This window comes from Syngnathus scovelli, chromosome 7 (assembly GCF_024217435.2).
Source record: "Syngnathus scovelli strain Florida chromosome 7, RoL_Ssco_1.2, whole genome shotgun sequence".
NCBI lineage: Eukaryota > Metazoa > Chordata > Actinopteri > Syngnathiformes > Syngnathidae > Syngnathus > Syngnathus scovelli.
This window is the reverse complement of record NC_090853.1, coordinates 9,650,812-9,666,475: the sequence shown is the minus strand read 5'-3', so window position 1 is coordinate 9,666,475 and position 15,664 is coordinate 9,650,812. Positions and strand designations below refer to the sequence as shown.

The 15,664-nt window shown below is 39.6% G+C and overlaps 1 protein-coding gene across 8 annotated transcripts in view; it reads right to left on the bottom strand.

Moving 5' to 3' along the window:
- Positions 1-656: 656 nt before the first annotated feature.
- kirrel3b (kirre like nephrin family adhesion molecule 3b) overlaps positions 657-15,664 on the bottom strand; it is a 142,242-nt gene continuing 127,234 nt past the window's right edge. Inside the window, exons 11-17 of one of the 8 annotated variants that reach the window (XM_049726525.2) lie at positions 14,129-14,229; positions 12,804-13,014; positions 10,726-10,833; positions 10,203-10,286; positions 9,788-9,903; positions 9,065-9,151; positions 657-6,239 (exon numbers count right to left, since the gene is read on the bottom strand). In XM_049726525.2, the coding sequence (XP_049582482.1) occupies positions 5,778-6,239; positions 9,065-9,151; positions 9,788-9,903; positions 10,203-10,286; positions 10,726-10,833; positions 12,804-13,014; positions 14,129-14,229 (1,169 nt within the window). In that variant the 3' untranslated portion in view covers positions 657-5,777. The remainder of the gene's footprint in view (positions 6,240-9,064; positions 9,152-9,787; positions 9,904-10,202; positions 10,287-10,725; positions 10,834-12,803; positions 13,015-14,128; positions 14,230-15,664) is intronic. The other 7 variants (XM_049726526.2, XM_049726528.2, XM_049726529.2 and 4 more) reach the window with 7 other exon arrangements.

The following is a 15,664-nucleotide window of genomic DNA, read 5'->3' as shown; positions in this document are numbered from 1 at the left end:
GCAAAAGATTAACACATTCACCCTATCTCAACTGTGGAATAAACAACTACCAAGTAACAGTTGAAGAAAAACCCTAGAATATTCACAAATAAGTCAAGGTGCAGCGACACTTCATATTTCAATTCAATGCAAACAGCACCATTTGAAATAGTTCAACATGGAATCTGTTGAACAACATAATGGACTCAAAATCCACCTTCTGATTTAAATAATGCAACCCTGCTGAGTGCAGGCATGCAGAGGTTATAGTAGCTTAAACACTACAAACATACAACTACTACTTTCAAAGACTATCTGGGTTAGCAGGATTCAAAACAAGCAATAGAATAAAATAATTTTTTAGAGGAGAACTTCTATCCTACAGCGATTACGAAGGTCTGTTAAAAATCCATACTGAATTTGGAGATGCATGTGTTTGGTCATTGTTCAAGATATCGTTCATAAAACACACTGCTTGCTTTTGCTTGTTCGTGTAAATATTATATGTCTCAATTTTCAGTGCTTGGGCTATTAGAGTGAGCCTCCAATGACCCAAATAAATTTGTGAGTCTAGAGGGAAAAAAAAAAATCAAAATTATGCGCGGAATAAATACATATTTAAATACCAGCCGGCATTTAACTTGAGATGGTCTCAGCAACATTTAGACAACAACAAATGCAAACATTGTCTTTATTCTCCAAATATACAGAGCAAAAGCATAATAAATTCACAGACCAGTACAGTTAAAATACATCATTTTCTTTTTTTGTTCTCTTATATTCCATACACACAGGTAGGCCCACTGACTAAAAACAGTTCCACAAAAAAATTCATGTTGACTTTTCATTCCTTCGTTCACTATTCCAAACCAAGCTCACGTAGTGTTTGCAAATGAGTATCCTTTCAGTACAAGAAATGCTCTCATTTGAATTACAAATATGTTGCAATTGTTCTGTATATTGTATACTGCACACTGAACCATGGCCATCCCTGCTGGGCCTGTCGAAAAACTTTAAATGATGGTTCCACTCATTTTCTTACTTGTAAACACAACATACAGATTTTTATTTTACAAAAGAAAAATGAACTGAGAGTGAAATAAAGGTTCAGAAAGCAATTTCACATTGAAAAGTTAGTTCTTATGAAGCGCTCTAACTTTCAAATGGCACTTTTCCTTCATATCTTGCATGGACAGCATTGTATACAATGAGGAAGGCTTATTGCCTGATGATCCTGTAACCTCTTTTCTCAAGACCAAGAAACACATTTGAGGTGGTAAACAAGCAACCGGAGCCCTTGTCTCTGTAGTAGGATCCCCACCCACTTGTGTGGCTCAAGCTCATCTTTGGCATCTCTGAAAAATAAATCACTTTACTGTTGTTTCTCCTATCAGGGCATGGCAGCACCCCCTTGTATTTGCTCTGGGTCTTTGTGTTTATTCATCTGTTATGCCCTCGCATCTGCGTGCTGCTTGATGCCAGACAAAAAACAAGCAGCAGCCGGTAAGCCGTCTACAGGTGTAAGGGGCTTTGACTATTTCAGTGGCATGTTCAAGGCCACTGTGTCTGCGGCTGTGGGATGGTAGAAGTGGGACAGACGGCTGGTCTATCAAATATTTAGTACTTTGCTGTGCACTCAGCCTGTTCTCTGAACCAGGAAAATGCTTTGTTTTGGGGTAACTTAAGAAGCTCTGCTGACAAAGAAAACTGGACCGTTTTGACCATATATGTGTTGCCTTTACATTGATGGGAATACGCTGCCAACATACTTGCCATTTTCTTCAGAAATTTGAGGCATACTGCAACCATGCAGTAACATTAGGATTGCCATGACGCAGCACTGCATCTTCATTCAGACTGAGCAATGCAATGCAAAGCCCTCTGGGAAAAAAATGCCTCAAGGAGACCAAGGGCAAGATCGGTACGGTTTACCCCCCCCCCCCATGAAAAACAAGTAAATGAATAAATAAAAGACAGTCAGAATGAGCAAACTTCCAAAAGTTTTCTTTCAGCAATTGTATAAAATTTGAGAAGTTGTCATTTGCCCTATATTTATTTTGAATAAAAAATCTGTTGGCTTTTTGTTATTCATCCACCATAATTCTGTGGCTTGCATTGTTTTTTTGTCATCACTCTTGCTTTTTGGGCCTATCTGTTCAAAAAGCAATACAATAAAAATAATTGTGCCACTAACCCACCTGCCACCCCTGAAAAAAGAAATACATTGAAATGTTATAAAATTTCACATTCGGTCTGAACATAGTGATTTTGCGGATTACACACGCAAGACCAAGGAGTGCGTTTTAGTCAGTGGTCAGTGAAATGAGTGTCAGTGATGGACTGAAAGGTTAGCCGGTCTTCGACTCGAAAGGGATGATTACAGTGACAGACAAATAAAAGCTTCTGTCGGTTCTAAGTCCGTCTTTATTTTTCAACTTTCTCATCCTTCGTCCACAAAATGGGCGTCCGTCGGTGACGAATGGATGGTCTATTCAACGAGACAAAATGTGCACCCCTGCTTATCATCTATTAAGTTGTATTTTTTAAATGCAGTATTACATGAATATAGTCATAATAAATGTCGAATTGCCAGATATTAATCAAGTAATAGTGTTAAATACACTTATTATTTATGGTTGAACAAATAGGCTTATCAGAACTTTTCTTGCAATGTTACAACTTAATTCACCTAATTTTTCTTTTTCTTTGTGGCACAAGTATATAGTAAGTACTATGTATGTCCCCAAAATGGTGAAAAACATTTTGGTGTACAGATGGGGATAGTCTTAAACAGAATCAGAGCGGCAGAACATAGCCTCATTATTCAATGTTACAATTGATGCTTTTATGTTTTTATATGTATAGATAATTCTCACCAAATTTGGTCATATGTGAACAAATAAAACTGCAGTAGCCATATCTCCAAGGAACTCAAATAAAAAAACTTGCACTTCATCTCAGTAGAAAGCAGTCCTAGGTAAGCTCTAAATTCTTCAATTCTATTACCTGCAGCTTCCCGTGTGTTTTGCTGCACAAGTCTTCATTGTGTCGATAGAGAAGGGGAATAGAAAGTGCTACCTACAAGCCATCTTTCGTGTGAATTTGTATGAGAGAAAAGCAAACAAGAAAGAATTCACGTAAGTGAAAAGATTGTCTGTACAGTTTGTATCACAATATCGTGGATTTGATGAGCTTTAATATAATCCAATCTGATGACTGAAGAACAAAGAAAAACTGAAGGGGGAAAAAATCTTATATACAGAGACAGACAGCATTTCAGAAATGTGTACACAATCTGCTAAATGCCAAACTGGATTATGAAAGTTGAAATTGATCTTTTTGCCCGAAACTGTACAATGGGGAACCAATCCATTTATACATTTAAATTCCACGCCACAAGAACAGTGAAGACAATTCACATACCATTTGTGCCAGTTTAATTATGCACAGAGATAGACGAAAGAAACCTAGACCTGTTTTTGGCAAAATTGAGTAAGAAGTTCACTCATGACTGTACTGTACTCATCATGTTTAAAAAGCTGATACATTTTGATTACAGTCGTTTCCCGACTATAGGTCGCAGTTTTTTTCATAGTTTGGCCGGGTGTGCAACTTATACTCAGGAGCGACTTATATGTATCTGAAATTATCAACACATTATTATATCATTTCACATGTTATTTTCACACTCCACCGCAAGAGGGCGCTCTAGGCCTGTGGAATAATCGGAACTGCAACTGATGATGAGTCTGATGTAAGCCACGTAGAAGAGGAAATGTCACATCTTTTACCTCCGGAGTTAGTGGAGTTGTTTAAAAGTGACACAGAGGGTGAAGATTTCATTGGATTTAGTGATTTGGAGTGACACGGATGGTTTGGTAAACTTGTTAGCATGTTATTTATGCTATAGTTGTCTGAATAATTCTTAATATGTTACGTCAGGCAGTTCTCAGTTCGTTGTTTATGTGTCATTTAACATTAGCACATTGTGCAATTATTCAACCTGTTGTTGCCTCTATTTTTATTTTAAATTACTTTTCAAGATGACGTCTGTTCTTGTTGTTGGATTTTATCAAATCAATTTCCCCCAAAAATGCGACTTATACTCCAGTGCGACATGTATGTATTTTTCTTCTTTAGTATGCATTTTATGGCTGATGCAACTTGTACTCCGGAGCAATTTATAGTCTGGAAAATACGGTAAATCACATTTGAATTTCATGTTTCTGGACTCCAGCCACTTAAAACAAAATCGGAATATTATGTCCATTGACCGACAATTATCATTAGTGACAGCATCAGTGATACAATTTATTTTTATCTATTGGTCTTTTCTGTGTTTTGTACAGCAGAACTCCAAAACTGCCACTTTATTATAATACAATAACAACACTTGACAGGTTCACTTTGAAACCTTGCTATATGATTGCTTTTGTAGATGCAATTCATATTTATTCTCTGTCTCTACTATCCATTAAGTGAATTCACATTTAGCATATACAGGGCAGAAACGAATAAAAAAACAAAAGCACTCAGCATACGGTAGACCTCTGCCATGGCTTAAGCATTTGTCATCCACAAAATCAAATTTCAAACGTTCTAATCGTTTTAAATATTTTTGGAGGTGGCCACGATAAAATGAACTACAAACAATTCAAAATCATAGCCAGGCAGTTGAAAATAACCACATTAGCGGGTATCAAAGAAAAAATTCACAGAAGGCAAACTGAATAGAGAGGAGTTTGGTAAATTTGACTCCAGTGATAGGCAGTAACATCTTAGCGTCCAGTTCCTGTTCCATCAGTAATACTCACTACACACAGCAATATAACCACAAAAATAAGAATCATCATGACAATATGTTTACATTTTATTCAACGCATATGGCTGATGACTTCTGGTGCAGCGCAAGTTAGTTCATAGACTGCATTTGGTTCCACCATAGAGGATGCCACTCCACATCTACACAGGAGCTGATTTAGAATAAGCCCGTCTTGCTTAGTCAACACTTTAATTGAAAAGAGTTCAAACAGGCCTCAAGGCAAAGTAGATATACGTTTTTGGGACAATGTGAAGCACGGTTCTCGCTTTAAGATTCAGAAAATAATTTACAGTCATTTACAATATGTACACTGATAGTCTTTAATCAGAGCGACAATGTAAAACTCAAGACGTGGGATTGAAAATGTGGTCTCAGCCCTTCTTTATCTTCTGCCTCTGTGGCCCAAATGCAGCTCTTTCTCTAAACATTTTTGTGGGAATGTGGAGAAATGCAAGTTTTACCCAAGGAGGTAGCGGGTGGTGAAGGGTGTATTGCCACACCTAAAAACCTTATGCACATTCAGTTATTGTGCTTGAAACGACAGTACATGAAAGAGCCGCTCACACTTGTACTCTTTCTCTTCAGCACTGATAAGAATGATACTTTTTTTGGAATGACAATCTTGAAATGTATTTTCAAAGGGAGCAGAATATCAAACAAAGCCTTGTGGTATCACTTTCCATTAATCATCGAATTGATTCCATGTGGGATATCAGTAAAAACTCCATGTTTGGGCTGTCTTTGAGTTGGCAAACATCGCTGCTGTGGCACTACTCAAGATTATGAGTTTTGAAATAAAATAATGTGTGATTACGGAACAGGGCAGTATAAGGCTTCTTGACCCACATTTGAAGTCTGAAAAGAAGTCATAATGTGATCAAGCTAGCCGTCTTCTGCACCTCCAGAAGAACACACAGTTTCGCATTGAAGGCTGGTTCACACCCTGTTTAAACATCCATCACTCACATCCAGGCTGTCAGACGTGGGTCTGCATGCGCTTCTGCAGAGGCCGGGTCAGGTCTGAGTTCTGCGATGAGGACTGGGAATAGTGGGATGACGAGGAAGCTGACGCTTTGCTGTCTTTGTCAAACTGCACGTAGCCGTCTGGCTTGCTGTAGCTGCTGACACTGCTGTCGCACTGCGTGTCGATAAACGAACTGGAATCGCTTAATGAGCCACGTTGGAATTCCCGCTCGCAGAGCTCAATGGAACTGCTGCCCATGCCCAACACGAAGCGTTGGCTGTAGTCATAGAGACGATTGGGGCCCGCTCCTAGAGTGGAGTAGATGTTGGTGAAGGACATGCCTGTTGGTACCCGCTGCTTGCCCAGGGTGCTTGTGTTTGTTGGATTCCTCCCATCAGTAGACTGGTTCCCCGACCCGGTTGGTGTCGGATGCTCCTTGAAGGTGTTGACACTGTAGTAGCCATTTGTGGGGTCCTATTTGGAAAGAGAATGGTAATGTTTCTTCTCTTGGGTAACTGTCAAAGCAAATTAAAAAGGGGAACTTAAAGTAACAGCACATCTTTGGCATAGTGTGTGTGTGTGGCTAATTGTTGTCACCTCAAAGCTCAACAGAAGCCACAGTCAAACTCATTGTAATTACCATTCAAGAGGGCAAATAAATTAGGACACTGCAATGTGAATCACGGAAAACCATGACAAACTGTGTCAAGATTTAGTCAGCCCCATTCTAACCTTAAAATCATGCGTCGCGCTAATTAAGCAGGCCTTGATGATTCATAGTTTGCTATCCAATGTGTCACTGCAAAGTTCAATCACACACCAGCTTTAATTGGAGCTAAACACATTGCGGTGTCTACAATCATGCGGGCTCGGCCCCAAAACGGCTTTTGCGCCTACAGTGGTGCCATCGTTTGTGTGCTTGGCTGCAGGCACCGCGCTGTCACAGCGGGTCCAGTTAGGGCGCGGGCGTGCTTGTGTGTGTGTTATCCCCGAGGGAGCGAATGTGAATGTCAGGCAAATCCCAAAACAAGAGCGCTCATAATGGGAGAAATGAGGGCAAGATAGCACGAGAGGATACTTGTAATGCTTGTCAGTATCAGACGGCGGACAAGGAGATTGTTTGTGGATGGCCTTTATCTCTCATTCACTATCCCCTTGGTCCTCACGCTAGTTGCCATTAAGTTGTGTGAGGGGGAAAATAATCCAGCCCCAGAGAGAAACAGGTAAGCAGGTAAATATTGCAAAAACACACCAGGGTGTCTGTGCTCGTCTGACCACAGTCTGCAAAATCCGCAATGGCTATATGGACAACCGTTGGGATGCTGCAGTGACTAAACTGACATTCCTCACAGGATGTAGCCTTTAGGAGACACGTCACGTCATCGTCGGGAATTGTTATGAGAGAACTTATCTTCAAGAATAAATGCTTATTGAATGAATCTGCCTATCTTGATTTACGCATGCATTTAGATGAGAAGCTCGAAATGGGTTGGGATGGGCAGAGGGTAAACATTCATTCATTTTCTGGGCTGCACATCCTGCTGAGGATCACAGGAAAGCTGGATCAGATCCCAGATGACTTAAAGCAAAAGGAGCGAGGTGGACTGATTTCCTGTCAATCAACAGGCTGACAACTATTCAGACTCCAGCCTCTAGGCAATTAATTTTGAGTCTTCCATGTGGGAGGAAGCCAGAATACCCACCGAGAACCCACATAAACACAATTAGAACATGTTAAATCCACACAGAAAAGACACATTTCCAGGATTAAAACACATTTCTATGCACATGAGATAAGTAGGGAAAACACAGGCTTTAAAGGCACCACACGCATGCACGCACAAAAACACACACGCACACGCACACGCACACACTGTTTCACTCCCTCTATCCAGCAATTTCAATTGTCTTTGACATTTAAAGTGAATACAAAAGTACGAAAAAAAACAGTGTTTTGAAAATAGTAATTTTGCTCTCTAAGTAAAAAATAAAAAAATATATATACATTTTGACAGCAGTGGATAACAAGAACTGGAATGGCAACAACCACAGAATCACACATTTGACTGGGAGCATACAATAAAGTATAAAGCTGTAAAATGGGCCATGAAGTAGTATATCTGACTGAGGAAGCAATAAGAAAGATACCACCCCCCACTGACAGACACACGTGCGCGCACACACACACACACACTCGCATGCACACAAATGCAAGAACCTACAGAGTCTGCTATATCCCTTGTAGATTACTTACTTTTGTAGAAGTCATGCACTAAAGAAAAACTGATTACTCAATGCCTTTTTCAGCAAGGACTTATTCATTCATGTCTGCTCATTGGCATGTAAATTGGATGAAAGGCAACAAAACAAAAACATTTATGGCGACATATTGATTGAAGAGCGCTTTGGTTCTATCTGACCACACTTCTGTCATACAACTCCTCCACATGTGCAGGAACATATTGACATCAAAAGATGTGCACACACAGTGGCGCGACTGCCACTGATCAAACCAGAGAACTGAGTTACACTCAGCTGTCTGGTTTCTAGATTTAGCATCCTTGTCTGTTGTTACCTGCCAACAGTGGCTCAAGCTGTGTTGCTGTGACTCATGCTTAGTTTGTATACTGGCACAGAATCATGGTCCCATTTCCAACTTGATTTTAACTTTTTATTAGGGTAAAAAGATTGAAAAAGAAAAATATTACTGTATATGGTTTGTGAAAACACTGCAACAATGTTTAAATACTCTCGCCTGCAACAACAGTGGGGAGGGTTGCTGGAAAAATTCTACTTAAATGATAATATTCCAGGGCTGTCATGAGCTGCATGTAATCTTTTTATACTAAGAAAGTGACTGCTTTTCATCAATCCCGTAGTACATGAATTAGAATGTCCCTCAAGCATTTTTTTTGGAGCAATAATGACAATAAAGGAGTGATATTGAGTGGGATATGAAATGTAAATTTTAAGCTGAAGAATGCTACTTAAAGAATGACATCAGGTTAATTAATAGCCACAACCTCTCTCAGTATGCTTTCGGAAAGAGTCCAACCACAGTTATGCAATATATCTTCAAAATGAATCCTTTTTCAGTCAGGAGCTAATATATTGAACCACCATCTGATTATTAAAACTGGACTTGTAGGACACATTCTGCCTCAGGATCAATCACATAGAAAGTACCATAGGTGAGACGTTAAAGCATTTCTTCTTTTAACTGAACATGATTTTGCGGTTCAAAGGTATTCCTCTCCCACACTCTGACTTTTAGTGCCTTCATTGATCAAGAGTTGTACCTTAATGTGCTGATACTCTTTCTCTTCCTCTTGCAGAACTTCTAGCTGCTTCAGAGCAGACTCCTGCTGGAACTCCCCACGTTCCACCTGCATGAATATCAAGCAGTCTGAGTTTCTGTGAAAATGCTTCCATTCAATGTACAAGAAAATGTTGCGGGTGGAAGAATCAAACTTTTAGCACTTGATCTTTTTAGTATTAGTCGAACACCTTCACTTGGGGCTGGCAGGTAACATTAATAATGTATACTTGGAAAAGTCTGCTCTTGACAAAGTGCTATTTTGTGCATTGGCTTAGCTCATTTCTTCTGCGCAGAGAAAGACGGCAAGCCCAAAACCTTTTTCCTACAAATACCCCTACCCTAGAGCAGCATGCACAAAAACCTTAATCCTGGTATAGATCCAAAAGGGTTTTTCTATATCTTGCAGGCATATAGCTATACAAGTACACCCACTATTGGATTAGCCAGTCAGAATAAACACTGGAAACAGTGTTGCCTACAACATCATATCGATAAATTTAGCCTCTGAGTGACTACGTGTCTTTTTGTTATGGCCTTACTCAGAAAATAATGAATTCCACAGCTTTGCCCGGTATAGTACATTCATTATGCTAAATTCAGTTTGGAAAGGGCATGCATAACTATAAAACCTCATTTGATCTGGATTCTATTTGTGACAAAAGAAGTCAAGAATGGAAGGAAAGTAGTATGTTGTGACACTCACACTCACCATCAGTTGTTTCATGGAAGCGTGTTCTTCATTTTCTCTGGCGGCGTTGTGGTCTTTGTGCACAATTTCCACCCGGATGTCATTTTTTGCAGACACAACTCCTTTCAGATCTGTCAGAAACAGAGGGCACATTTATCTCAATAAGCTCACATAAACACCATTTTGTATTTGTTGACATTCTAATTTCCCCTAGTGCGGTTTGCAATATGACAGATTTTAGCGACATCCCTGGGTTTGCGATAGTCTCCCCATCCCTCGAAAAAGAACAATACACAACAATTATTAATCACTTGTTTCCTGCCAACACAAGATTATCTGGTCCTGCATACAAATGCAATCTCGCACAACCTTCCACGGTGGCTCATTGTGTTAGGGACAATGCTGATGATACTGTCGGATAAATTCTTACTTTCTGTTTTAATTTTGCTTGCAAGTTCTCTCTGGTGAGCACAGATGGAGACGGGCAGTGAGGGCATAACCAGGTGCGCTTCCTCTGTAGTATACAGACAATAGACATGCTGAAGGGACCAGTAGCACATTTTGTTTGCTTCTTGGAAAGAGACACTTGCTGATTGTCTCAAACCTGAGTCACTCGGTACATGGGTGGGTGGCGGTGAACATAGCGCATGATGCAAATAGCCTCCGATGTGATGCAGCCAGACTGAGTTTGCGTGAAATGAGTCCTTAACACAATCTGGCTCATAATCTTTGCAGAACAAAAAACATGTCCATCTTAAGAAGAGATCTCATCTTCCCTGGAGCGTGACAGTTTTGCTCCTGTCATTTATCTTAGTTTTGATCTCAGCTTTTGTTTGACTCAGTGAAAAACAAGATCTGTTACAATAGATGGACATTGAAGTGTGGAAGTGGTGGACTTAATGATATTTTGGCATGCATGTTTTCCTGGCTGTGATGATGACGAGCAGACTTACTTCTCTGGGAGCGGGTACAACAGAATGCTCCGATGGTGCCCATGAGGACGATGACGGCCACAAACGCTCCCACAGCGATGCCGATGATCACCGCCACGGGAAGGGATTCTATAATAAACAACAAGCCGATGAGAATTCATCAACAGAGACACCATAAGCATTTTAACATGTTAGCACAGATTTCATAAAGCATTACAATAAAACTCTGTGCAAGACATTTAAACAACACAGTGGAGCAGTGTGAATTACAGTTCAATGTACCTAACAAAGGAACATCCCTCATAAAACCGTGATTAACTGTGTGAGCAATATTTAAGTAAAATGTGAAACAAACTTGACCAATAATGAACTTTAAAACGCTAAAATACTTCAAATAACAATTAAGCCTGCACATAGTGGCCCATGTGTAGTTCTTCATTCAGTGTAGATGGGATTAAAATACATAGTCACATAATATACAACTTCAAATATTATACGTTGTCCAACAATTTGCTGGCACAACATTCATGACGGTTGATTTTAATTGTTTTCCAAATTTTATGATTTAGCAAGGTTGCAGATTTTTTTTTTTTTTAGCATTGTTATTTACCACACATGTAATAGGCTTCGAAGGCCTATTTTCCTCATTTTGAACTCGTCATCTACACATATATGCACTAGGCCTCTACCATGCCGCCTTAATTTCCTTATCTTGAAGACATCATCACACCGGTCTTAAGTCACAAGATAAATAGTATTCTTGCTCAGATATTATGGACAAACCCTGTAAATCTCCCATCATCATAATTGTCTTCTGTATGCTAAATATCAGAATATTTGGGTTGTTTTTAGCATTGTCCCGAGTGCTATTTATTCTTATTGAGTGCCTTCTCTGAATTATCTTGTGTGCCAGTGTGTATTGGTTTAACCACAGCAGTCCTCATGTGTGTCTGCACAGTGAGTAGCCCACTGGAGGACGTGTAAGATCTCAAACCAGCGGGCAAACATCTCCAACATTAAAGGTCTTCATCAAACACTTTAATGAGGGCTGGAGTTTCCCACATTTATGACCTCCCTGCAATTTTAAACTGAAGCCAAACAACCAAGTGCTCTTCCTACACCATTAAAGGCTGCTTAATGTCTCCATTGGTCAATGTCACTTGCACGTAAGCAGAATATAATTTATCATTTGCGATAAGTGGGAAGACTAAACAACCTTCCCGGTGGTTGGGAGGAAAAGGTCAACAGAATGAGGTATTAATTTTTAAAAGGGTCTCTTAACAAAGAAGGAAGGAAACATTTTAATGTCTCTATTTGGGATGTTTTACTGGGCTATCTTAACACAAGCACACATATGATTACCGGAACATCTGTAGAGGAGTGGTTAAAACAATGGCATGTGACCGAAAGACTTTCATGTCTGGTTCCCTTGATACGCATAAACTCTAACAGCACAGGTGCCCTTGAGCAAACCACCTAAGTCCCTTAATTGCACACTACTTATTCCGTTTTAATGCAGGTAAAATGAGGACCCCAAACCAGCTGTGATGTTGTGAAGGCCTTCTAAAATGAATGAATGAATGAAAATTTTAAAAACAGGAAAAGTGTGCACCATAGATTGGAAGATATTATTCATAGTTGAAGAGAGAAATTGTGCTACATTGTCTTTCAATAGACACAAAACTGTCAAGCTTTAGTGGAGCTAGATTATACACACATTTGGTCTTGTTTTACGAAGCTTGGGAAACGACATATTTAATGTTGCCTAGTAAAAAAAGATAGTGTTGGAACTCCATTGATTTGTTAAACAAGTTTATGACTCATTTGTGGTATTCAGTTTAGGCTAAACGCTCACAAACTCTCACAAATTATTTTTTTAAAAGGATGTCCCAATTTAAGGGGTTCAAATAGCTATGCTGAATTTAGCTGTTACATTGTAACACCAGTCCATTTCAATAGTCTGATGTCATTGTGTCATGTACTACAGTAATCCACTGCTCCTGACAACAACACACACAAGACACTACGCAAAATTGGTCTCTACTAATTGACACCACATCCACATGAATTGGAAGAGAGGAAGATGGAACCTGTCGGACCTTGGCTCCCACCTTGTTCCTTAAGGCGTATGATCTCAGTGTCTGAGCCAAAGCTGTTCCACGCAGTGCAGTTGTAAATGGTTTGGAAGTCAGCTGGCACAATATTACTCATGGTCAGTGTAGAAATGACTCCTTCTTCCGTGGTCACCGTCTCCACGGTGTAGCGACCGGATGTTCCGGACTCCAACACCGTCTCTTTCCAGGACCAGGCCTGCGAATGGAGAATGCGTGAGGTAAAGTGGATATCTGTATAGTTCAAAATGTGTGTTCATAAGGACGTATGGAAGAGGAATGACTGAACATAATGACACGTGGAATGAATTGAAGCAACAACAAAAGGGCAGTAGGCCAACTCAGCTTTCTATTTAATAAAATGCTTTTCAGTTACAAGGATGTTGCTCTGTGGAAATGAATGTCATTTGGTACAGTAGGTCCCGCACGCTGACCAAGAATACAAACACTACATTCTTATAAATTGCTATGTCATTTGCTTTGCCAAAGATGTTTAGTCACCAGACATTCCAGTTGTCATGTTGGTGATTGCTTTGCCCCCTGAGAAGCCCTATGAGGTGCCATGTCTTGACCTATATGTTTCTATTGTTGATTAGGTGATTGGGGAAACCAGTGGTGACCAGGAGTCTCTGGGTCATTCAAAGAATAGCGAACAGAATCGCTAACCAACATCATCGTTTAAAACAGTTTGGTTCAGTTGGCTTTCGTTTAATTTATTTACTGTAATAAAATATTCTCTTGAGTAATTCCTGCAGAACAATGATCTTCATATATTTTCCATCTTGCTGAAATCCCTGTTTTTGCCTTAGGACTCATTTAATGCCTTGCCTGTTATTTAAAAATGTGACTCGCTTAGCTTTGACAAAATAAGGCCAGTGTTTTATTCGTCTTTGTAGGTGAGTTTTGTCATTATTACAAAATATTTTTGTGATAAGGAAATCCATATGATCCAAACCTTTTTTTTTAGTTTTTTAATATCTAACGTACACCAAATTAGCAGATTTTCCTTTGCCTGAAATATGCACACAAACACATGCACATTCACAGACACACATACATGCAGGTATGCCTGCCACATTAATTATTAGAGCTTTGAGAGCAGCCTGTTTATATTAGATCCATAAATCTTGATGGGATCCTCGCTAACAAAGCATGCATGTAAATCAAACGTGACACAGCAGTTTCAACCTTTTCATATGTGACAAATGGTTATCATAAAACTATAATCTTATTTAACATTTTTTCTCCAACAAACTGTTATCCAGCAGCGTTAGATAAGACACAAGGCATCTTTCAAAAATAAATGTACTCACAATGCGGTCTGGAGGTGGAGTACTTCGAATAAAACATTTGATTTGTCCTTTTTCTCCGTGCAAGGCTTGTTGTGTCTGAGTGCTGGAGATGGTGGGTGGACCTGTGCATATTCACACAAACCCACAAACAGGATAAAAATAAAACATTCATATATGATAAACCATCTGATTTGACATTTTGGTCTAATTATTTACAGTAACAAAATTATTAGTTGAAAAAAAGAGTAGAATACAGCAGATTGTGGGCTGAAATGAAAAACTTTGCCCTCATTTAATGTTTAATGTTGGAATGCATTTCCTAATCCTTCTTTTTTTCCACAGTGTCTTCATGGTGTAACCCAGGTAAACGTTTCATGTTTTCCGACCAAGTTCTCATGGACTGTGATTGATGAAGTCTTTCGTAATTCAGGACTCCATGGAAAAGATGTATTGCAATGTCTCCTCCCATTGTATTGTCTATCCAAGGACATGGAAGGACTGAATGAAGGGCATACGACTTTTTTGATTTATGGCTTGTTTGACTTCTTCGCCAAGAAAAAGCATACTGGGCTGCAATGGTGCAGCATCTCATGGTGTAATCGGGATATCACAGAGTCAAGGAGAAATACTGTGTTGCATATCCCTGAAGATATAAACAAACTGCTGTGTTTTACCATGTGTTTTACCGACAAACAAAAAATGTGAACCTGTCTGTAGTTTCCTTGAATGTCATGTTTTTTAAATGAAAATGTCGAAGTTTTAGAGATCTTGCCTGAGCTGTTCAGCCCAGCTGGACAGTCTGACATTTGCTATGTGGGCTGTTCACACCAGGTGACCACACTCATTGAGATGTCACACTTGACTCAATTCCTCCCGCCTCGTTTGTTTTCCACTGATTAACTATGTTTTACGTAGTCGCATTGTGACAACAGTTTAATCTGCGCTCGGTCTGGGCGCGGCATAATTCAGTTCCTGAGAGGATGGAAAGATGACTCAACAACTATTTTGGTAAATCTCGCCTGCTCGCTTCGTGCCAAGCAGAAGTTTTACATTTCAAAAGAACCTCAAGTGACACCATCTCCTGCTCCATGCTAGAGAAAGCAGAGCAGATTTTCCAATAGAAAACAAGACAAGGACATCATCAAACATTTAGCGAGTCTCTAGTGATGTTTCAGGTTAAAGATGTGTGTTTTGAGGGGTGGTGCATGAGGCTTCTTGTTGATTAGTGAGAACAACTCACTTCACTTGCCAACCACCTCCAAACTCTCTGCCAGCTCTACACTGATACATAATTGCAGTTTATTACCTGTCTCTTATTAAAATGTATTAACATTTTAATGAGTTGTTAGCAGATGGAACCTTGGTATGCGACTAGAAGACTGCAAAACGAACATTGCCATTGACTTGAGAAATCCGTAGAAGGAGCTTGTCTTTTTTTCCAATGATTTGCCTCTAAGGACATGCAGCCTGTAAACATAGAGCAAGATCAATTTCTTGCAGGCAGCAAATGGCTTAGGGTCTGAGCAAAATAAAGGATCTATTCTATGGATCGGTCTT